We start from the raw sequence: 23755 nt of genomic DNA on the forward strand, positions 1-23755 counted from the left end.
CTGTATGCATTTATGCAAGAGTGTAACGTTACTAACAATATTTTTATCATTCTGTTACTTTTTTAACTAGAAGATGGGATAAAGAGTTGGAGGAAAAGAAGCTGGTCTGTTGTAATTTGGTCTCTCTCGCTGCCTGATTGTATGCTGTTGCCTGCGCCCGCGCAAAATTTAAAAATATTAAATATTGTCTTATCAGTATTAATTGCTTACCCCATTGCATTATTATTATTAAAATAGTTTAACCAGACCACTGAGCTGACTAATCAGCTCTTATAGGGCTGGCCCGAAGGATTAGGATGAAATGCCAGGTCTAGGCCATAGGCCTAGAACTGGGACCAAACAGGTCATTTGCATGATGATGAATAAATGAAAATGAAGTTTAAAAGAAAAAAAAACTATATAACACATATGCTTTACTCTGAAACGCATGTATACAATAAATACATTTGCTCGTTTCCATGCATAAAAAAAAAAAATTAAAGATTAAAAAGAATAAAATAAAATTTCATAAAAATCTAAAATTAAAATTCAGAATTACAATTTTTTTTTTTTAAACGCCCTACAGGCTTCTGTAATTTCATTATTTACTTGGATTTATATTTTGTCTATCAAGTTACACTTCTTAATGAAAGATAAAATTGGGATGACTGAAAATGTATAAGATTCTGATAAAATTTCCCCCATTGATTTTTTTCCAAAGTTTGATACTCGCTGTTGATTATATTTTGGACAGTCGCACAACACATGTTTGACTGTTATCAACACTTTGCATTCTGGGCATTCGGGAGGAGGGCCACATGGACTGTTCATCAAGTGTCCATGTGTCAAACGAGTATGGCCTATTCGCAGACGCGTCAGAATTACTTGTGTTTGTCTCTTTCTCTGACATGATGAGCTCCATTTTCCAATGCTGGATTTTATCTGTTTCAACTTATTATTTATAGGTTCCTCGTTCCATATGTTTTGCCATTTATTTATAATGATTGTTTTTATATCTGTTATGTAATCACTAATTGGGATTTTTATATTTGTTCTTGCCATGCGGACTGCTTCTTTAGCTGCTTTATCAGCTTCCTCATTTCCTTTAATCCCTATATGGGCAGGGATCCAACATATTTCAATATTTTTTCCATCATTATACAATTTATGGAGTTCATATTTAATTTCCTGTACAATATTATTTTTTGAGTAGTAACCTTGAACGGCTTCTATAGCGCTTCTTGAGTCGCTAAAAATAACAAAATTATTGAATGTTACTTGCTTTATAATTTTGATGGCTACTGCGATTGCACATAACTCTGCTGTGAAGACTGAGGCATTATTAGGCAAAGATAACTGATATGACTTGTTCTGGGATATAGCTGCATATCCTACTCCATGTTGGGATTTAGACCCATCTGTATAAATCGCGTAATGCGAATGCTTTTAAATCTTATATGATCTATGGTTTTTTGTCTATGGTGTTCTGGGGTATATGAGGAACTTTTTGATAAATATTTCAACTGAGTGCAAGTCCTTATTTTATTCATAGTCCAATGGGGTGGTAACTTCACTGTTGGAGGTACTTGTATATCTATATTCAGTGATTCAAACAATCTATTAGCTCTAATTGGGAAAGGAGGTGGATGATTGTTTATAAATATATCTCTTAGCTCAAATAGATTTTTTGTTGGTGAATCACTTGCCTTGATTCTTAATGCACTTTTCATTGTTATGAACTCTCTATGGAGGAACAGTGGCAGTTCGCTACATTCGACTTGTACTGAGGAGACTGGTGAGGATCTAAATGCTCCTATACATATTCTTAGTCCTTCATTGTGAATCGGATCTAACATTTTCAGTGCTGCTTCTGACGCTGAACCATATACTTCACTTCCGTAGTCAATGATTGATAACACTGTTGCTTTATACAGTATGGCAAAATCGAATTATCGTAAGGTGAACTATCGTAACTTGAGCACTATCTGATTAATCACAAGAAGTGCATTTAGTCATGAAAATGAGATGAAAATACAGTAATTAGGAATATTTCTCAGTGAAAAATACCGTGAATGGGCAGATTTTCATCAAATAACGCGTACAGTATATATGTTCCATAGAGAAATCCGCAAATAGTGAGTCTGCAAATCGTGGGAACGCGAATACAGGGGGTTTATACTGTAATTAAATTTGAAAGTGGATCTAAGACTCCATTGATTATCTTCTTCATCCTTTCAATTCTAATCACATCCTAATCCTGTAGTTCTTCTACAAGTTTCTCTTCTGAGTATGTCATCAACTGGGGCACAAATATTCCCTTGGAGTGTTTCCTATAATCATGTACTGAGCAGTCTACTTTAACTCCTCCAAGATGTGATAATACTTTTAATTTTTCACTTTCTTCTGCTGAGGACAATTCTACCGTCAGTTTCTTTGACCTCCTGATGATATTTTTAGGTTCTCAGCCACACTGCACAATGTTTCAGTACAGGTTAATGACAGGGGTTCTGTTCCTGGCTGAGCGCTGACTGAAAATCATCGTTAACTGGAACATCACATTAATTATGGTAACAGATGGCGTTTATGACACCGTACACGCTGATAAACTGCTTACCAATGCCGTTAAACGGCATACTGACACTGATAAATGTTTAAAAAATTTTTATATGTTAACATTTATTGCTCTGATAGTATTTACTGTACTGTTTGACTTTGTGTTATGCCGTAACAATTATATTACGCTACCTGTCTTTGAATACCTTGTTATTTGTGTATAGAGCATTATGTGGCTCAGGTATTATTCAGTGTTATTGTCGAGACGTTTTTGAGTACCTTATTATTTGTGTGTGGAGCAAAAGATGGCTCAATTATGTAATATTCTCATCAAAATGATAATTAAGGATTGTTCAGGACCTTGCTTAAGAGTTAATTACTCGGGTTTTGATTACTGCTGCTGCTGCTGCTGTGTACAATAAAACCCCCGTATTCGCGTTCTAATGGTTCGCAGACTCACGCATTCGCAGGTTTCTCTGTGGAACATATCTAGCCACCATTCGCAGAAAATTCGCCCATTCGTGGTATTTTTCACTGAGAAATATTCACTAATTACTGTATTTTCATATAATTTTCATGAATAAATGCACTTTTTGTGATAAAACTGTTAAAATACTCAGGTATAAGCATTTTTACAGGGTTTTTCTTGGTTTAAGCTCTCAAAATGGGCAGTCCTAAGTGTTTTTAGAGGGGTTTTAAGCATTCGCAGATTTGACCTATTCGCCAGGGTGTGTGGGACGCATCCCCCGAGAATACAGGGGGTTCACTGTAATTCATTTAACTGTTTATTTTAAAGAACCTGACTCACTTGTACATAATGTATATTATTTGGCAAATAAATTAATATTACGTTCACTTTTGGTATTGTTCTGTTCCTCCCTCCTCTGCTTGTCACCTTCTGTCAGTCTTTCCAGTCCTGTCAGTCTTTCCAGTCCTTTTCTCTGTAACTGATGACAGAACCTAATGAACCAAGGTTTAGTTCATAAAAATTTTTTTCTGCAACAGGTGGTTGTCTCGATACTTTGACCGTTTTTGTCTGTTCATTTGCTTTCTTGTTGACAGTTATGTCTTTTTCGACAACTCTAAATTTAGAGTGTCTGTTTTGTGGCATGCTGTTTGTTTTAAAATTTGTTATATGTTAACATTTATTGCTCTGTTAGTATTTATTATATTGTTTGACTTTGTGTTATGCTGTAACATTTATATGACGCTACCTGTCTTTGAATACCTTGTTATTTGTATATTGAGCATTGTGTGGCTCAGGTATTATTCAATATGTTATTGTTGAGATGTTTTTGAGTACATTATTATTTATGTGTGGAACAAAAGGTGGCTCAATTATGTTTTGTCATCAAAGTGATAACTTAAGGATTGTTCAGAGCCTTGTTCAAGAGTTAATTACTCGGGTTTTGATTGTTGCTGCTGCTGCTAAGTGTGTAATTCATTTAATTGTTTATTTTAAAGAACCTGACTCACTTGTACATAACGTATATTATTTTGTAAATAAATCAATATTAAGGTCACTTTTTGGTATTGTTCTGTTCCTCCCTCCTTTGCTTGTCACCTCTCGTCAGTCATTTCAGCCCAAGTGTTTGTTTGTATTTCGAACCTGTTGATCTCGAGGTAGTGAGGTCATTACATTGGCAACTTTAGGCCAGGGTTGGTTCTGTTTTGGCTGGCGGGGGTGTGGCAGCATCGGGGAGAGTATTTTGTGTGGGGGAAATTATAATTTTTTTTCTGTTTGGTAGGGAGGTGTGAGGAACAATCATTTGCCAATTGTTCCCTTGGTGGGTTGTTGCCTCCTTAGCTTTTTTTTGTTTTTCCTTTGTGTAAGGAGTTGACGTCTGTCATGGGGTGCTTGACAGCGTCAGTCAGGTTCTTGGCAGCAGAGGAGCAATGTCTCGGTAGCAGAGCAGAGGGAGCCGTTTGGATGGCTATCAGGTTTTGTCTACCTGTTGGCTTTGGCGGGAGGTGAAGGACCTCTTCGCCAGCTGGAGCGACTGAAGGACCTCATTGCCAGTAGGAGCGATTGAAGGACCTCCGTCAGCTGGAGCAGCTTATTCCCTGAAAAACAGCATAAGCATGTTTCGACAATTCAATGGAGTAATCTGTTTCGTGGATGTATTCCATTTTTTCTGCAACAGGTGGTTGTCTCGATACTTTGACCGTTTTTGTCTGTTCAATTGCTTTCTTGTTGACAGTTATGTCTTTTTCGACAACTCTAAATTTAGTGTGTCTATTTTGTGTTGTTGTTTGTTTTAAAATTTGTTATATGTTAACATTTATTGCTCTGTTAGTATTTTTTGTATTGTTTGACTTTGTGTTATGCTGTAACATTTATATTATGCTACCTGTCTTTGAATACCTTGTTATTTGTGTATTGAGCATTATGTGGCTCAGGTATTATTCAATATGTTATTGTTGAGATGTTTTTGCATACATTATTATTTATGTGTGGAGGAAAAGGTGGCTCAGATGTTTTGTCATCAAAGAGACACTTAAGGATTGTTCAAAGCCTTGTTTAAGAGTTAATTACTTGGGTTTTGATTGCTGCTGCTGCTGCTACGTGTGTAATTCATTTAATTGTTTATTTTAAAGAACCTGACTCACTTGTACATAATGTATATTAATTTGTAAATAAATTAATATTAAGTTCACTTTTTGGTATTGTTCTGTTCCTCCCTCCTTTGCTTGTCACCTCCTGTTAGTCATTTCAGCCCAATTGTTTATTTGTATTTCAAACCTGTTGAGGTAGTGAGGTCATTACATAAACCACTTACTGGCACCAAAAATATGGTTAACGACGTCGTTAGCCAAGCATCAAAAAACCATCATAAAACCAAAACACCATTAACCGATGCTGCTGGTAAGTGGGGACTACCTGTACACATTAAAAATGTCACAACTAGAATGTTCCAGATTAAAGGTCAAATACTTATATAAGGTTTCAAATATCCCTAGTCCTATTTCACATACATTTCTGGTCAATTTCTCTACTCCATGCAGGAGCATAGGGTGCCAGTGTAATCAAACTAGATTGCCTAGCCATGTCCAAACACAGGTTGTCAGAGGAGGGTGCAGAGGCTGCTATCTGTGCCAAAAAGGTATCATCAAAGGGTCCACAATTCTTTATTGTTTCGCTTCATAAAGCTCGATGTTAGTGATACAAAAAAAATATATATATATATATACCTGAAAATCTTAAATAGATATCACCAGCCTTTCATGGAGTTTATTCTTCCACTAATGGAATCAGTAAGAATCAACTGCCAAATGTCTGCCTCCTACCCTACCCTACCCCACAGGGGATGGCACAACACAATTAGGGTGGCCCAAGTGTAAGCCAAACCCACTTGTTGGGACTGAGAGTATTACAAGAATACAGTCATCCCTACCCTAATCATATGAACACACTGAATAGAATGCTGAGAGTCCTATCCCCAGACCCAGCTATGCAGAATAAGTCCACCCTTGAGCTATCAATGTGATATCTCTCGGGTCCAAACATTATCGGGTAGCTGATGATCCTATCACTGTTCCTACTATTAGCTTCAGATATAAACCCTTGTCCCAGCTATGACACCTTTTCCTATTTATGAGGTCCAATTAATTTTACCAAAATTGGAAAATTCCACAAAAATTAACCCAAACTAGTATGTACAGTAATAATATACAGGACTCTTGGACTCAAACCCAGGAACAAATTCCAAGGGTTTCAGAGCCCCCTCAGCATGTCAAAGTGGTCCCAAGTCAAGGGAGGGGGGGGCTAGGGACTTGAGACAAAACTGTATTGCGTCCCCCCTCATGCAAAAATGTCTCACGGGAAGTTGTCTGGTGGGCTGAGTAGTTGACAAAGACTACCCCCAGATAAAAGCGTTTTGAATAGGGTCTCCTTCAGGTCGGCACTGACAGCGGTGAAGAGTTCTTCTTTTGATATGTCAGGTGTGCAGGTAGAAAGTCACTATGCCGGATTGGTCCCAAGTGAATTCCCGGTACAGATATGGGTGAAACCATAAGGCTCAAAACACGGCTAGTAAGTTAGGACCAGGGCAACTAAGCTAGTGTCTAAGCTCTCTTAGTGGCAGGAAAGAACAACAGAAATGGCCAAGTCTTCCCCAAGGCCATCCAGCTTGCACTTGGGCTTGATGACCTCTAGAAACAGCAGCCTCTGCACCCTGGTATCTGAATCCTGGTGTACAAGACCCTTGGGACCATTCCAAGTACAGACAGTCCCCGGTTAACGGCAGGATCAGTTAACAGCGATCCGTTTTTATGGCACTTGTCTAGCGATGAAAATTGGCAATTTTCGGTGCCGAAAATTGCCGATTTCCGCTTATCGGCGCCGATACATACCTAACAGAGGTGCTGATAACCGAAAATCGGTGCTTTTCGACGCCGATAACCCCGAAAATCGCCGTAAAAGCCCCGATTTTCGGTTAGCGGCGATTTTTGGTTATCATCACACCCTCAGAAACAGAACACTGCCGGTAACTGGGGACTGCCTGTACTGTACTGAAAACCTAGAGACAGCCCTCCTGTAGGAGGCAGCCTGTTGAAAACCCTCATAGGCTTGTTCCACACTTCAGTTCTAAGTCCAGTACAAGTGCAGTACATACTTCCATCTTGTGAAAAGGCTCGGGAGAAAGCGTGAAAGCTTCCTATTCTAGCCCCGATGCTTAACCAGCTCCTGTCTCTATGAAACCTCCAAAGAAAATGGGGGAATGGTCCCTAGCACCCTTGCCCCGTCTAGTAGAGACAAGGCCTTGAGCGGTTTGATAGCACTCTTGCCCTGTCTAGTAGAGACAAGGCCTTGAGCGGTCATCAAACCAAGTTAACAATAAACCCACAGGTTGTGGAGCATACTGACTCATGAAAGTGTGGGCAGTGGCTTTCCATGATCATGCAAACGCCTATCTAGAAGACAGACTTCTACAGGAAAGAAAGATAGGAAGAGGGGAATCGCCCCCTACTGAGTATGGATGACAGGACCACATGGGTCCCATCACTTTCCTGGACATCTGCTGGTAGTACAGATAGCCTGGCTACCTAGGCCGGAGCAGCAACCCTGGGTTCCAGGGAACCCCGGGTATCAGTTGCACCCATGCATACAGTATGGGTAGCAGCAGGGAGTCCTGGACCAGCAGTCCTAGAGCCTTGACTGGACTGGTCAGCCTGGGTAGCAGTTGCACCTTGGAGCCAAGTAGCAACAGGGAGTCCCAGACCAGCGGTTTGAGAGCCTTAACTGGATTGTTACCCCAGGAACCTGATGGCCCTGGGGAAATGGTTGCACCCATGTGGCAAACCATGGGTGTAATGGTACCACAGCATGAGCATAATCAGTCCTTTCCTCAGAAAAGGATGAATTGCTGGAAGCCTATCAAGACTTCCTGCAGGGAGAGCCAGAGAGAGTAGATCTCTTCTTCCTCCACTCAAAAGTATCGAGAAAGGAAGATCACAGACAATGGAAAAACTCCACAATACCCGTCAATGCCAAACAACCAGATCCGACGATCGGAGCTATTGATTGTGCCCGAGCTGCATGACTGGGTCAGGCTAACCCCTCTCTAACAGCCACAAGGAGTTGGAAACAGAAGGGATAAAATGCTACCCAGTCACCATTGCCGTCTGACCATGGAAGGACTGGGAACATCGGCTCACTGCTCCCTGAAAAATAAATTCAAAACTGAGAATTCAGGAACAGAATGAGCAGTGCAAATGGGGTGCACAAACCCTTCCCTGTGTGATCTTGTAAGATTGCTAGGGAAAGAGTTGAAGTGTTTCCCTATCACTGCAGTTGCCCAATCAAGGAAAGATAGAGAGAAGACTACTGGACCATCAGCAACAGTCAAACCCCTCTGTGTGTGATCCCGAAGGATTGCAGTGAGAAGGGAGTGTGCAAGCCACACGAAGGATTGACGCACTACTCTGAGAGGAAATCAACTAGAAGCAAGCTTACAGACACGTGCCAGCCCTGCCTAAGAAATAAATTGCCAACAGTTTTTCGAAATGTCTTGCCCTACCCAAAAGGGCAAGGCACACAGAAAAAAGCTCACTAAGCCTTCTAACATGGTGCACACTCCCCCCGCCTCCCACCTCTAAACTTGCAGCCATAGTCAGAGTGGTGGTGAGGTTCAGATGAATGATGTAGATGATGATGATGAATAGGAGAAGAAAACCTCTAGATATTTCCTTCAACCACTGTTGAAACTCGCCTCATCTGCAGTAGTCGAGAATAACAAAGACTAAGCCACCAAAATCAGAGGAATAAGATTACATAGCCCATTTTCAATGAATACAAAGGAAGGCCATGATAGCAGGAATACCTTAAATATGGTAAAACTTACTGTCACTCAACTTCCAGGGACTAAATCTAACATACCTGGAAGGTAAAGATATTTTTAAGTACATCGGAGGATGAAACAGCTCATTTAACTACTAAAAGCTGTGATGTGTCCAATGAAAACACTATTCACAGAAGCAAGGAAAAAACAAACTTACTTCCTTGCAAAAAAGACTCATTTGATCAATGGATTTGAAAATGCAATGCATGCATATAGTCAACAACCAACAAAGAAAAAAAATTACTCAAGTTTAATCAACAAAAGTTTGAACGGCAAAAGTCAGGCAGAGAGTTGTAAAAGACGCCTGGACTCGGCGGCCAGAAGAAGAAAAGTGGAGTGCAGACTGACAGATGGGTGGGGCTTCCCCCTGTCTGTAAGTAGCTGACTACCTTGTCAATAAGTTTGATTGGCCATTCAAACTTGCATCTGCAAGCTAAATCCCTATGTAAAGAGTGAAGTTTTGTACCTGCGTAAGAACAAAGAAGCTTTGCGCGCCAGAGTACAGTATGAAAAATTCTATGAAATTTGCTCTAATTGAAAGAGAAAGCTTGGGTTTCTTCAAATACTTAATGGGTGCCAAAATACTCAAAAGATAACAAAGACCTCTTTCCTCTACTAAATAATGATAAAGTGAAGCACAATGCTCCAGCAAACACTGAAAAACCGAAGGAGATTATTTCGATTCAAACTCTAATTCTGCCAGAGGAGGAGTTGGAATGACAGCAGCCGATTACCAGCAACGAATCCTTGATTTGATGAAGGGAGAGACTGAGGGAAACAGTCTCAAGTGGCTTACCTGAGTCAACAAAAGTTAACTAAGCAAAAGACCACAAAGCACCATCAGACACCAAAAAAAACTGGAAAGGTTGGGAGGAGGAGGGAAGAGGAACAACAGCGACTACTGACACTCCAGCCTCGTCCAAAAGCGACTCAAAAGACTTAGGAGCATTCCCATATGACACAGCCTTAGAAAGTACAGTAGCTAGAATAGCATCTAGTTTGGAAACAAAAGTCGTCTAGGGTCAGCCAATCGAACTTCGTTTGTTTGAATGCTGAATGGCCTATCTGCATGGAGATATAAGCTATTTTTAACAGTGCTTAAGATTCATCCCAAATAATTATATCGTAAGCCCTTGAAAGTTAATTTGCTATAATATTCAAAACCTCCAAAATACAAGAGGGATACAGCAAAAAACTAAACCAAGTACAGTACTATAATACAAGAAAAATTTGATAATTTCCAAAAATCCCTAAACTTTGAAAAGCAAAATCTTCACAAAGTTAACCCTATAATTAACTAGGGTCAATGCAAATACATTTGTCGTCCAGCATCAAATGGAAATCATTTTAACAGTGGAGGAAATATATCTATAAAAAACAAATTATACAGTATTTGCCGGCATATTAGACACACTATCTTTAAATGTATAAAGAAAACTGCCCCACATCCAATGCGGCCGTACTATTATGGATGGGAGACCGAGAATACTGGGTAATCACAAAAATTGTTGCTAATAATAAAACATTGAAAAACAAGCCTAATTATTACAGTAAATTTTGTTACTTGAATAAAGTATGAAATCATATGTAAATTTACTCTCATCTTTAAAGGAAACTCAATGAAATTTACCATAAACATTTGTATTACTGCGACAAACCACCAGGAGAGCACTATGATTTTGTTTACATCCACTCATTGCAAATGGCTGACAGGCTAACTGCTGACGCATCATGAGCATTTTTTCGTAAGTTTGTGATACCAAACTGATAATCCAGGTTGTTTTTAATATTTTATTATAAATAACAAACTTGCAAAAAATTGCTTACGATACATGGGCAGTTAGCCTGTCCAACATTTGCAATGAGTGGATGTAAACAAAATCACAGCGCAGCGGTAACAGATAAACGTTGCTTATGGTAAATTTCAATTAGCTTCCTTTATAGGTAAGTATAAGATTTCATACTTTATTTCAGTACACTCTCACAATATTGTATTTCATGCAAAGAATCAAACATTTTTCCATACAAAATCACTTTAGAATATTTTCCAATAAATGTGTGATGAAACATAAAATACTTTTTCCACAAAATAATCTTGTAAATAGGGGTGTGTCTTATACGCCAGCAAATACTGTAACTAATTAACAACTGAGATAACACCTCAAACTACAATACAGACTAAATCATGAACAGAATAACAGTTCAAAGGAGAAGTTGCTATTTACAGCTGCATGAGATGAAGAAAGGCACTTACAAAACAAAGAAAGGCAAGAGAAAATATTTTAATTGAAGAAAAAAAAAAAAAAAAAATCAGCCACTGATTAACACCACCAAGGAGACTAATCACAAGTGTAAAAAATCAATAATCTGGAGAATGAGACAATTTTTTTGAAACAACAGATACATAAAAGAATGACTAGCTGCATATTCATATGACATGTTTACAGAACATCTGGAGGCAGCACTGATACATTAACAGGCAACTAGAGTTATGGGTTTATTTTGCAACAAAATAGAAGTAACCACATCTGGCTTAGGCAAGACATTATAGTATAAAAAACTACTCTACAGGGATGAGCATGAAGCACTGGCCTCATCTAACAAGTAAGTTATAATCCAAACCTAAGGCCTAAGTGACACAACTAGCTTAGCAGGTAGGGAAGAGCTAGCCTTGTAACATGATTCACAAGCTTAAACAAGAATGACACCTATTCAAGAAGAAAATTCAGTTTGTACAATGATCTGTTCACCCCTACCTTCTTCTTAATAAATGAAACTGGGCACAAAGCTAAGAAAAATACATACATTTTTAAAAAAAGTCATGCATAATAATACAGGTGCCAGATGACAGCAAAAATTAATACGATACCTTTATCCCATATGGGGGCTGAAATGAAAATAAACTTGATTGAAATTTGGACAGCATGAGACAAATTATTTGCTAAGATAAGTCTGGTAAGTACCAAAGGCCATATAGTATAGCTGCATTTAAGTATTTTCAAGATATCTTACCAGTAATGCCAATCCCACAAAGTTCGTAACCTAAATTAACCTGTTATTTACACTGAACATCCATCCATACAAATTTATCTAAGAATGTACCACATCTGTAAGAGTAGCCTAGCAAAAAATCATTGTAGTAATGTTTCTGATAAGTATGTTTGCATATATACACATATATTATATATATTTATATATGTATGGCAGTCTCCGGGGTTATGTTCTTCCGGACTTATGGAGCTTGCCTCGTAGTGCCCCATTAACCCCAATTTTTTGGCGCCGTAAGTGGATTTATGGTGCCGTTACCCGCTTTGCAGTGCTGTTACCTGCTTTACGGCACCATTACCCTCTTTACGCCGTTGTTACTCTGGCTTACAGCACTTAACGGCACTGTAAGTGTGATTTATTCCCATTATAATTATGATGCTTCGGGTTATGGCGATTTTCGGCTTACGGCGCACTGCCGGGGACAGAAACCCTGCCGTAAACTGGGGACTGCCTGTATATATATCAAAGCATGGGTGGACCATGGAAACTGGCCAATTCAATATTTTCATTATTCTGACACTTCGTAATACATTATTACACCTTCTGGGAATCTGCTGATAAATAAAATGGCATTTTGTAATGCTATACATTATTACATCTGGGAATCTGCTGATAAGTAAAATAAACAATCTTAAATTTCTAAATAAAAAATGCAAAAAAACTGGCAGTTTAAAATTATCAAAAAATATATTTGACCAACCTTTAGTTGAGAGAAAGGAAGATTGAATGTCATAAGGATATAGAAAAGTAAAAATGTTAACTCAAGATATATTTGGATGGAAGAGGTATGAGTGTTCAATTGTGGAACTAACTGCTTAATAAGAAGTGACTCTAAAATTGGTCATTCATGAGGGTTTTGCATTTGTCCTGATACAAAAATCATCCCTTTCGATGTAAGTTTTACAAATTTTTGCATGGTTCCTGATGTTCAAATGCTCAAGGTTGAAGAGCCTACTTCCTGCGTGAAAAACTTATTCCACAATGGGAATCAATTCTGACATTCAGTAACTTCTACACAGATCCCATATATGTCCCAGAGTTACACTTTGGGTAAGTATACAGTAATACCCCGAACTTATGCGATTCGAGTTGTACGAATTCACAGACACAAATTTTTCATTGGTACCTAACTAATGGTCATACACAAGTTTTTCACAGACACGCGAACATTTGCGAACACTGAGAAACCCTGTAAAAATGACATTTTTATGATAAAATAACGTTTCACTTATACTTACCCGGTAGTTACATATAGCTGTCGTCTTTGACGTCACGGCAGTATTCAAATTTCGCGCTAGCGCTTAGCGTTATTAAAGGTGATCCCTCTACCCCCGCCTCTATCGGGTATCGGGAACCATTCCAAGAACACGCATAAGTTTTTGCCCAACTGCCCAGGTGAGGGAGGAGGGAGGTTATGATTATGTAACTACCGGGTAAGTATAAGTGAAACGTTATTTTATCATAAAAATGTCATTTTCACTTATACAACTTACCCAATAGTTACATATAGCTGATTGGCACCTTGAGGAGGTGGGGCACTGGCAGCTAATAAAATTCTTGGAATTATCTACTTGCAACAAGTTAGACATAGGTTCCTTACCTTTAAAGGTAGCTGACTCAGTGGTTACTGCCTCTGTAGTCTGCTGGCCTTTATATTGTGCCGAGAGGATATTAGGGATCCGTGTGTCGGACACAATAAAAACAGTACCTGACCGTAGAGAACATGGCTGCGTGACGGACAAGTCTGATGCCCTTGATCAGGCGCAGTACGACGAACAACAAAACGAGGATCACCTAACATTACCATAAAACCAATACCAAAGATTAAAAACTGGAAGATACTAACACATCATGTATCTCCAGGCAACCTTAAAAACAACAACCCCAACACCAAGGTGAAAATGTTAGTTAAGGAGCGGACTCCTTTTCACCCTCCCCCCACCACCGTGTCAGTCGCAATAAAGGGCCCCAGCGCACTGCACTTTTCGAAAACAGTTTGCATGTCCACTAAATAATGCGATGCAAACACCGACTTGCATCTCCAAAAGGTGGACTTAACCAAGTCTTTCACAGATAAGTTTCTGCTAAAGGCTACAGAAGTCGAAACTGCTCTTATCTCGTGTGCCTTTACCTTAAGAATACTCATCTCCCTGAGTCAACACACTGCTCATAAGCTTCTTTTATCAGGCTTCTCAAAAAGAAAGAAAGGGCATTCTTGAGAGAGGCCTAGAAGGATCTCTAACCGAGCACCAGAGGTGGTCACTGGGACCTCTGAGCTTCTTCGTTCTCTGAACGAGAACTTGAGAGCTCTCACAGGGCAGAGGTACCTCTAGGGTTCTTTGGGACCGACCAATTGGGAAAGGTCCTTAATTTCAAACTCTCTTGGCCAAGGTCTTGACGGGTCTTCGTTCTTGGCTAAGAAACCAAGAGTAGACATACATACTGCCTTCCCTTAGCAAAGCCTACTCTTTTGTCAATCGCATGTAGCTCACTTACTCTCCTGGCCGTAGCCAGAGCTACCAAAAAAAGAGTCTTTTTGTGAGATCCTTCAAGGAGATGTTCGCCATCGGTTCAAAGGACTGAGACCGTAACCATCTCAGCACTACGTCAAGATTCCACGCCACTGGTCTCTTCTGGTCCCTCTTTGACGTATTAAATGATCTAATCAGATCTGAAAGGTCTTGACTCAAAGACACTTCAAGACCCCTATGTCGAAAGACCGAAGCCAACATGGCTCTATTATCCTTTAATAGTAGGTACAGCAAGCTTTTTCTCTCTGTGGAGGAACAAGAGAAAAATCGGCCATCTGGGCTATAGACGTCGAAGAAGAAGACACGCCTTCTCTTCGACACCAGGACCTAAACTGTGTCCACTTCGCCTGGTAAACATTGTCAGAGGATTCTCTTCTTGGCTTCGCGATAGCTTCCAAAGCCTCTCTGAAAAGCCTCTCTTTCTGATGAGTCTCCTGACAGTCTGCAGGCGACAAGATGAAGAGCGGACAAGTTTTGGTGGGAACCTCTGAAAGTGCGGCTGTCTGAGTAAATCTGGTCTCTCTGGCAGAAGTCTCGGAAAGTCTGACAGTAGGTTTAGAAGGTCCGGGAACCACTCCTGGACGGCCAGAATGGAGCCACCAGAGTCATCCTTACGTTCCGATGGCTTGAGAACTTCGAGATGACTTGCCGCAGGATCTTGAACGGGGAAAGGCATAAAGATCCAGGTCCGACCAGTCCATGAACATTGCATCCACGAAAACCGCTTTGCTGTCCGGAACTGAGAGCAGTAAAGGGGCAGCCGAGTCGTTTTGTCGGTTGCAAAGAGATCTATGAGCCGGACGTCCCCATATCTTCCAAAGCTCCTCACAAACTAGGGAATGTAAAGTCCACTCGTTGGATAGGACCTGGTTCTTTCTGCTGAGAAGGTCCGCTGCTACATTTCTCTCCCCTTGAATGAATCTCGTTACTAGTCTGGTCCCGATCTCCTCCGCCCAAACTAGTAGCTCCTCGAGGTCTCGTGAGAGGGACCACTGAGTGAGTGCCCCCTGTTTCCGAATGTATGCCAGAGCGGTTGTGTTGTCCACCTGGACCAAGACACATTTGCCTTCCACTTTTTTGAAAAGCCAACAGGGCTAAGTGAACCGCTTTTAGTTCCTTTCAATTTATATGCCAGTTTCTCTCTTCTCTTTGCCACTGGCCCAAAAACTTCTTTTGTCCCCATAGTCGCTCCCCAGCCCTTGTCCGAGGCGTCGAAAACAAAGTTAGGTCTGGGTTCGAAGCTGAAGAGGAAGTCCTTGTGACAGCCTTCCTTCTGACCTCCACCAACGGAGGCACTCCTTTATCTCTTCCGAAATGGCGAATGTGAAGGAGTCCGGGAACTGTTTCCTGGGCCACTTCTCTTGCAGGTAAAACTGCAGTGGTCTCAGGTTCAAGCGCCCCAGTCTTACAAACTTCTCCACTGAAGCTAAGGTTCCCACGAGGCTCATCCATTCGTTCGCGGAACAAATCTTCCTCTGGAGAAAGTCGTCGATCTTCTGCAGGCATGAGGCTATCCGTTGGTGGACAGAAAAGCCTGAAAAGTCTGAGGAGTCCAGACTCACTCCCAAATAGACAATCTGCTGACTGGGAGTAAGGCAAGACTTCTTCTCGTTGATAATGAGGCCTAGAGACTTTGCCAATTGAAGAGTCTTTGATAGGTCCTCCAAACAGCTCTCCTCGACGCAGCTTTGAGCAGCCAATCGTCGAGGTACATGGAAACTCAATTCCTTCCAGGTGAAGATGTCTGGCTACTGACAACAGGACCCTTGTGAAAACTTGCTGGGGGCTGTCGACAGACTGAAGCAGAGGGAACGGAACTGATAAACCTGTCCCTCGAAGATGAACCTCAGGAACTTCCTTGAATCTGGGTGTATTGGGACGTGAAAATAAGCGTCTTGGAGGTCTATAAAACCATCCAATCCCCTGATGTAAAGACGCCAAGACCGACTGAGTTGTCTCCATGGAGAATTTTGTCTTCTGAACGAAGACATTCAACGCACTCACGTCCAGGACGGGTCTCCATCCCCCTGATGCTTTCATAACCAGGAACAGACGATTGTAGAAACCTGGAGATAGAGGGGCATGAAGCAGTTCTATCGCTTCCTTCTCCAGCATGGCTCGGACTTCTGAGCGAAGGGCGTCTAGTTTCGCGGAGTTGTGCGAGTACGCCTGTAAAGAAACTGGAGCCTCCACTAAAGAGGTTTGGAAAGGAAGGGGATGGCATATCCTTCCTTTAAAACTTGATCGTCCCAAGGGTCTGCCGAGATCTGTTGCCACTCTTGCCAGAACCTTTGCAGTCTGGCTCCTACTGCTGAATGGAGGACAAAGGTTCATTTCTTCTCTGGGGCCGTCGAGGTTCTAGGCGTGGCTTTGCCTTTTCCTCTGGCCCTGCCAAAAACACGTCTAGAGGATCTCCCTTTATACTGTCCAAACGAGATAGCAGGAGACGAAACACCGCGCACAGAAGCGGTAGAAAGCACAGGTCTTTTCGCTTTCTTGGCAGACTGCGACAAAAGATCCTGGGTTGACTTCTGAGGCTAACGCCTGGGAAATTGCAGCAACCAACTCCTGCGGAAACAGATGAGCCTTGTTTAAAGGAGAAAACAAGAGAGCCGACTTCTGGTTTGAAGAAACACCTTTGCTAAAAAGGAGCACCAAAGTTGCCTCTTTTGAGAACTCCTGTCGTAAATAAAGAGGCCAGTTCTACTGCACCGTCAAACAGATGCCCCTATCCATGCAATCCACTACTCCTACCACATCATCCAAGAGCTCAGAAGGAAGATTAAAATCCTTAATCTTCCTGGCTAAGGCCGCAATCGCCCAGTCCAGGAAGCTCACTATTTCAAGAGTCCGAAACACGCTCTTGAAAACTTGATCCAGTTCGGGAGGACGAAAAGAAAACCCTTTGCAGAATTAAGTGCGGACCTCCTACTGGCATCCATGAGACTGGAGAAGTCCCCTGTGCGGAGGCAGCCACACCCAGGAAAACATTTCCCAGTCTCATACCAACTCGGTTACGGAAGGAACGATGAGAAGGGGAAGACAGAAGACGTTCTTTCCAATTTCCCTTTTCTCGGCCAGCCAAGCATCCATCTTCTTAAGGCCTTTCTTCGCCGAGACGGACAGGACAAGTTTGGTAAAGTCCGAAGAAAAAACAGAAGCCTTGTCCCTCTTGTACTGGGACCCAGGAGACGGAGGAGCCGCAGGCGAGAACGAATCAGGGATTCTCAATGAAGAACTTCAAGAGCTTCTTGTAAGAAGAGAGTTGCGGAGACTTCTCCTCCTTACACTGCTCCTCTAAGCCCGAGAGGAGTTCATCAGAAACTGGGGATAAGTCCAGCTGGACAACATCTTCATCCAAGTCCCCTTGAACTGAAACTTGAGTTACACGAGCGGGGCTGGAAGGCTCGTGACATATTCTTGCTGTGTCACCGAAAGAGTTTGAGCTTGTTGAGGAGCCATCGGAGGCGCCAAAGGAGGCGCAGTTGATACAGCAACCAAAGGTGGCGCCAAAGGAGGAGCCGTCGGTACCACAACGACAGGTGGCGCCAATGGAGGCGCAGCGGCGCGCTACCGAGCGGCAGACAAGAGTAGTCGAGGCGGGCGCCGCTGGCATCACAGGAGGCGCCAAAGGAGGTGCAGTCGGCACAGCAGCCAAAGGTGGCGCCAACGGAGGCTCAAGCGGGCGGCGCTACCGCGACAGAACGAGGAGTTGAGGTGGCGCCACTGGCATCGTAGGAGGAGCCAAAGAAGAGACTTGATTTTTAGACAAAAGTTGTAAAATCGAGTCCAAACGGGCGTTGATTCCGTCAATCACAAGCTGTTGAGGTCCATCGAATGCTGGAGCAGGCGCCACAGGAACAGGAGCCACAGGAGTCGCTGGCGCCAAAGGAGCAGACCTCTCAGATGCAACTGTCTTATAAGGAGGTTCAGCCGAAAACGAATGCGACGAGTCCGACGAAGAAAGCCTCTCCGGTTCTGCCCAAAAGCTACAGGAAGGGGTAGGATCCTCCAGAAGAGCCTTCTTCTTAGGAATCTTCGATGGTGAAAGCAGACGAGACCTCTTCAAAGGTCTAGAAGCGTCGTTGAAAACGCCAACCTCTAGGAGGGAGGAACTCCAACTGGATCCACTCGACACTATCCGCTCCTCACCTTTTTCGGTGGTGAGGGCCAGCAGCCTGGGAAGCGGCAACAGGACTGCTTGAGGGGGCAACTGCTCGGGAGCAGGTCCCACTCACCTCCTTTCGGCGGCATGCCTTCTCCATGGAACCTGGGAGCCTGACAGGGGCCTAGACCTGGGAGCGTGAATGGGCCGAGAAGCTACCTCCTCCACAACACTTACACAAGGCACAACACTTGCATTATCACTGCGGTCTACTAACTGCTGCAAATTGTCTCCCATTTTCTGCATGGAAGACATAAACGCATTAAGGACTGACACGGTATCAGGATTGGGAGAAACGGTGTCCGGGGCAGGTAAAACTACAGGAACTACAGGGGAGCTGGGATTAATGGGGTTTACGAAAACCTCTTGACTACCTCCTGACCTCGAAGACCTAGAAGAGGCCTTCCTAATCCTATCTTTTCTAGCTTCTTCATGTACCTCCCCAAAGCACTCCAGTCAGACAAAGTTAGTAGTTCACACTCGTTACAAGTCAAATCAGCAGAACATTTTTGCCCCCTGCATGAAAAAAAAAAAGAAGTGTGCGGGTCTAAACTAAGCTTAACAAGCCTGGTTTTGCAGCCTTTGCTGCAAAACCGGATACCACTAGAACCAGAATCAGACATAATAGTCTAACTAAGAATAACCCTCAAAGCAATAACTAGCGCCAGCAAAAACAACAAACCGAGTACTTCACCAAAAAAGGAACTACAAGTTCAATTGTTGAGAAATACTACCAGCAGCAGAACTGTATTAACGGTTCGCACGGCAAAAACTAATAACGTGTTCTTGGGACGGTTCCCGATACCCGATAGAGGGATCACCTGATCACCTTTGTAACGATTAGCGCTAGCGCGAAATTTGAATACTGCCGTGACGTCAAAGACGACAGCTATATGTAACTACCGGGTAAGTTGTATAAGTGAAAATACAGTATGTCAAAATTTCATAAAAGCTAGTACTCTTCAGCCCTGGTGGATGTAAAGCTTTTTTGTTATATTATCTATCCTTTGGCTGTGGCAAATAAGAACATTTTCTTCACCTATGAAAACTTAATTGACAACTTAGCTGTCTAATATAAAATGGAATGCAAAATTACTGTCAAAGTCACTAAAGAACACTGAGATTTTCTACCAGTGTTAGCATATCATCAGGTAGTTTAACCAGGTAAAGGTTTTGCTAAAATGTGTACCATAAAATGTGAAATATTTGTAAAAATGACATTTTTATTCTAAAATAAGGTAAATAATTGAATATTACCTGTTGTTACAGTTTTAGTCTTGACAAACATTTTTCAAAACGCCATTTTGGTCAGAGTCAAAGGGTGATGACCTGCCCTCTTGAAATTTTAGGAACTATTCCAACATTTATAGAAAAATATGCCAAAATTGATAAAAGCTGGGGACCATGAGTTATTTTTGTTATATTTTACATTAAATTGCAAGTATTCATATAAAAACTTTATTTTAGAATAAAAATGTCATTTTAAATACAACTTAAAGTTAGACAAAGAACCTTTCTGAGGTTATAATGACAGCTAAAAAGAGTTGTTGGAAACATTAAGTATTAATGTGAAAATTTCTTAGTTCCTCACCTGCTAAGGTAGCTGATTCCACAGTTACTGCCTCAGTAACCTGCTACATACACACAGTTTGACCTGGTCGAAGATTGTTGGAACTGGGTATCAGTCACCTAGGACATGGCCGTGACAATACCATTGCCCCTAGTGGTGATTGTACATCATAATTACAAAAGGGTCAAACACAACAATGGTTATAAAAACCAAAACCAACTGTGGGGAAAATTATCCAACACTGGTTCACAGACAACCGTAAAAACCTTCACACTCACAAAAAAAGTAAGTAAAGCTCTTAATTGTCCTTGTCCCCTTTACCCATGGATGTGCCAGATACAACAAACCACACGTGCTGCACTCATCAAACACTGTCTGCACTTGCAAGATTTTGCAAAGCAAATACAGACTTACATCTCCAGTAGGTTGCTTGCAAATATCTTGAAAAATTTCCATTTAAATCGAAATATTGTGCTTCAGAGAGCCTTCACTTTGTTTTTCAAAATCATTCTCTGAAATGATTGAATATTACAGAAATCAGATTCTAATAAAAAAGGACAATGGCATTTTGGACATCCATTTAAGAGGGTTCAAAACCGAACACCATAAGGAATTGAAGGATTTTGGCATCTTTAGTCCTTATATGAAAAATATTTCAAAAGGCTCTGACTGGGCAACCAGGAACCTTCCTGTGTTCTACCAAAATTCCGACAGACTTTTCTCAAAAGATAAAGGCCACTTTATGCGAAGGGGTCTAATATAAAACAGTAAAAAAGTTTGAAAGAACAAAGTGCTTTTGAAAGAATTTCTGAGATTTTCTTATCCAAGTGGATCTCACTGATTCTTTTAGCTGATAGAACAAAACTAAAAAGAGGTTTTCCTCGTAAGATCTCTTAAAGCTGCGGAATCACGGTTCAAATTTCTCAACAAAAGCCACAGCAGGACTTCAAGATTCCACGAAACAACCAGCATCCCTCTTAGAGGTACCGATTAGAGATATCAAAACCTTTGTGACGAAAAAACAGTAGCCAGCATGCTACGATAACCTATTTTTACAGAAGGTTCTTATTCCTGAAACAAAAGAAAATATTTAAAAAAAATGTGATATTTTTGCAATAATAAAATAAGGTTTGTTCATACCTTACCTGGCAGATATATATATAGCTGTATTTCTCCGAAAATCCGACAGAATTTCAAAACGTTCGATAGTCTGAACGCAGTGTGGCCAGGTGGTTAGTACTCATTCCCGCTGCTGGGAGGCGGGAATCTGTTTGGAACCATTCCCATTTTCTATTCAGATTTTCTAGTGCCACTGTCTCAAGAGGGGAGGCCAGGGTGGGCACTAAAAGTCATCCTATATCTGTTGGGTAAGTATGAACAAACCTTATTTTATCATTAAAATATCATTTTGTTCATGACACTTACCTGCCAGATATATATAGTAGCTGAATCCCTGGACCATTGGAGGTGGGAAGAGACAGAATAGGATTTGGAAACAAATAAATGTCTACCAGGCGATTGACGCCTTGGTTCCTTACCTGTTAGCATAGCTGACTTCGAGGTTATCTGTCACCCAAGCCTGCTTCTGCTTTTCTCAGAGTCTCCAGCAAGGTAGGGACCTATAAAGCTGGAGAGATCTTGATGACCTGTCCCCACAAAGGGGTCGTGACCACAATGAGGACTAGATCATGTTACCATTTTTAGGGAGGAAGGAGCAACGACCAACCACCTGACCTGCCCTATCTAAGGTAAAAACCTAACATAGGCTAAAAAATTGGGATGTCCATCTCAATGGCCACCCAACAACCAAAAAATACAACAACAAGATTAAAAATACTACCTAACCCCTAAAGGATAGGATGAGTAATTGCCTTCTTCTCCCAACATTGTGTCTTCGGAAACGATAAGGTCCCAGCGAAAAGAGCAGTCTTCAAATGTTTTCTTTCATCCTCCCTGAAGTAGAATGAAGGGCCTCATGTGAAGTCTCCCAACACAAATTACTTCGCCAGAAGGTGGCACCAAGAATATCATTCAGAGACATATTCTTTTGAAAGTTCACTTTTGCGAAGTCAGCGATAGCTCTAACTTCATGAGCCTTTACTTTCAGAAGTCTCATGTCACCTTCTGAGGCAGGAGGAAATGAGCCTCTCTAATTAGTACTTCTTAAAAAGAATGCTAAGGCATTCTTGGACATGGGCTGAAGATCAGGTCTCTTCACCGAACACCAGATAGATTGTATTCCTGAGCCTCTAGTTTCCTTGGTCTTGGCTAAGTAGAACTTGAGAGCCCTGACAGGACACAGGACTCTTTCTGACTCTTGCCCAAGTCTTCTCCTGTCAAACCTTTGATCTCAAAAACTTGGGCCAAGGGTTTGAAGGATTTTCGTTCTTAGCTAAGAACAAAGGATTTAGGAGCATACAGCATTAGGACCCCAAAGCCAATATGTTTGCTAATGGCTTGCACTTCACTAATCCTCTTAGCTGTCTGCCAGAGCCGTTAGGAAGACAGCTTTCCTAGTCACGTTCTTGAGGAAGCCTGGAGACAGAGGTTCAAAAGTACTTGACATAAAAACTTCAGGACAACATCCAGATTCCAAGAAGGTGTCCTGAGTTGAGGAATTTGTCAAACAGTCTCGTTGCAAGGATCTCAGTAGATCGTGAAGATCCTTGTTGTCGCACAAGTTCAGGCCTCTGTGCCTAAAAACTGCCGATAACATACTCCTATAGCCCTTAATAGTCATGAGACTGCCAGTTTATTCTTATGCCTAAGATAAAAAAGGAAGTCAGCTATTTGTGGTACAGAGGTCGTGGTCGAGGAAACTCCTTTACTCCTGCACCATCTTGAAAAACAGACCACTTGTACTGGTAGACCGCATTGAAGAAGGTCTCCTGGCATTGGCGATGGCCTTTGCCACAGCTCTCGAAAAGCCTCTTGCTCTTCGCCAAAGTTCTTGAGATAGTCTGAACCAGCAGTCAGACTCAGAGCGGAGAGGTTTTTGTGGAACCTTGAAACTGCGGCTGCCTGAGAAAAGGTCCACCCTCAGTGGAAGCGTTCTTGGAAAGTCCACTAGGAAGGCCAAGGTCTCTGGGAACCAATCCGCTGCTGGCCAGAAGGGGGCTAACAAAGTCATCCTTGCTCCTTCTGGAAGACCAAACTTCCTTATCACTTCTCCCAGGATCTTGAAGGGAGGGAAAGTCCATAAAACTGAGACTTTCCAGTCCCAGAAAAGGGCTTCTATGGCTAACGCTCCTGGGTCTGGACAGGAGAGCAATAAAGGGAGTTCTTGCCGTCCTGGACGTCAAAGAGGTCCACTAGAGGCAAGTCCCCATAAACTCCTCCACAACTCTAAACATACCTCCTTGTGAAGAGTCCACTCGGTCGGTAGCAGCTGATTTTGCCGACTGAGAAGGTCTTCCAACCAGGATATTCTCCAATGCCTTTTTGGCTGAATGAACCTAACGTGAGAATAGTGACCCTTCGAGCATGAGTCCAAAGCAGGATCTCCTCGCTAGGATGAACAGGGAAATTATCAAAATCGAGTACCCCCTGTTTTTTGAGGTAGAGCTGG

The 23755-nt window shown here is 41.8% G+C and overlaps 1 protein-coding gene across 3 annotated transcripts in view; it reads right to left on the reverse strand.

The window, feature by feature from the left end:
* The window catches only part of LOC136843737 (eukaryotic translation initiation factor 4 gamma 1-like), a 721796-nt gene that overhangs the window by 613036 nt on the left and 85005 nt on the right, over positions 1 to 23755 (reverse strand). Inside the window, exon 2 of one of the 3 annotated variants that reach the window (XM_067112378.1) lies at positions 11743 to 11760. The exons of the other annotated variants lie outside the window; for them this stretch is intronic. Within the exon in view, the coding sequence (XP_066968479.1) occupies positions 11743 to 11760 (18 nt within the window). The remainder of the gene's footprint in view (positions 1 to 11742; positions 11761 to 23755) is intronic. 3 annotated transcript variants of the gene reach the window in all.

Source organism: Macrobrachium rosenbergii, chromosome 12, assembly GCF_040412425.1.
Source record: "Macrobrachium rosenbergii isolate ZJJX-2024 chromosome 12, ASM4041242v1, whole genome shotgun sequence".
In the NCBI taxonomy this organism is placed as follows: domain Eukaryota; kingdom Metazoa; phylum Arthropoda; class Malacostraca; order Decapoda; family Palaemonidae; genus Macrobrachium; species Macrobrachium rosenbergii.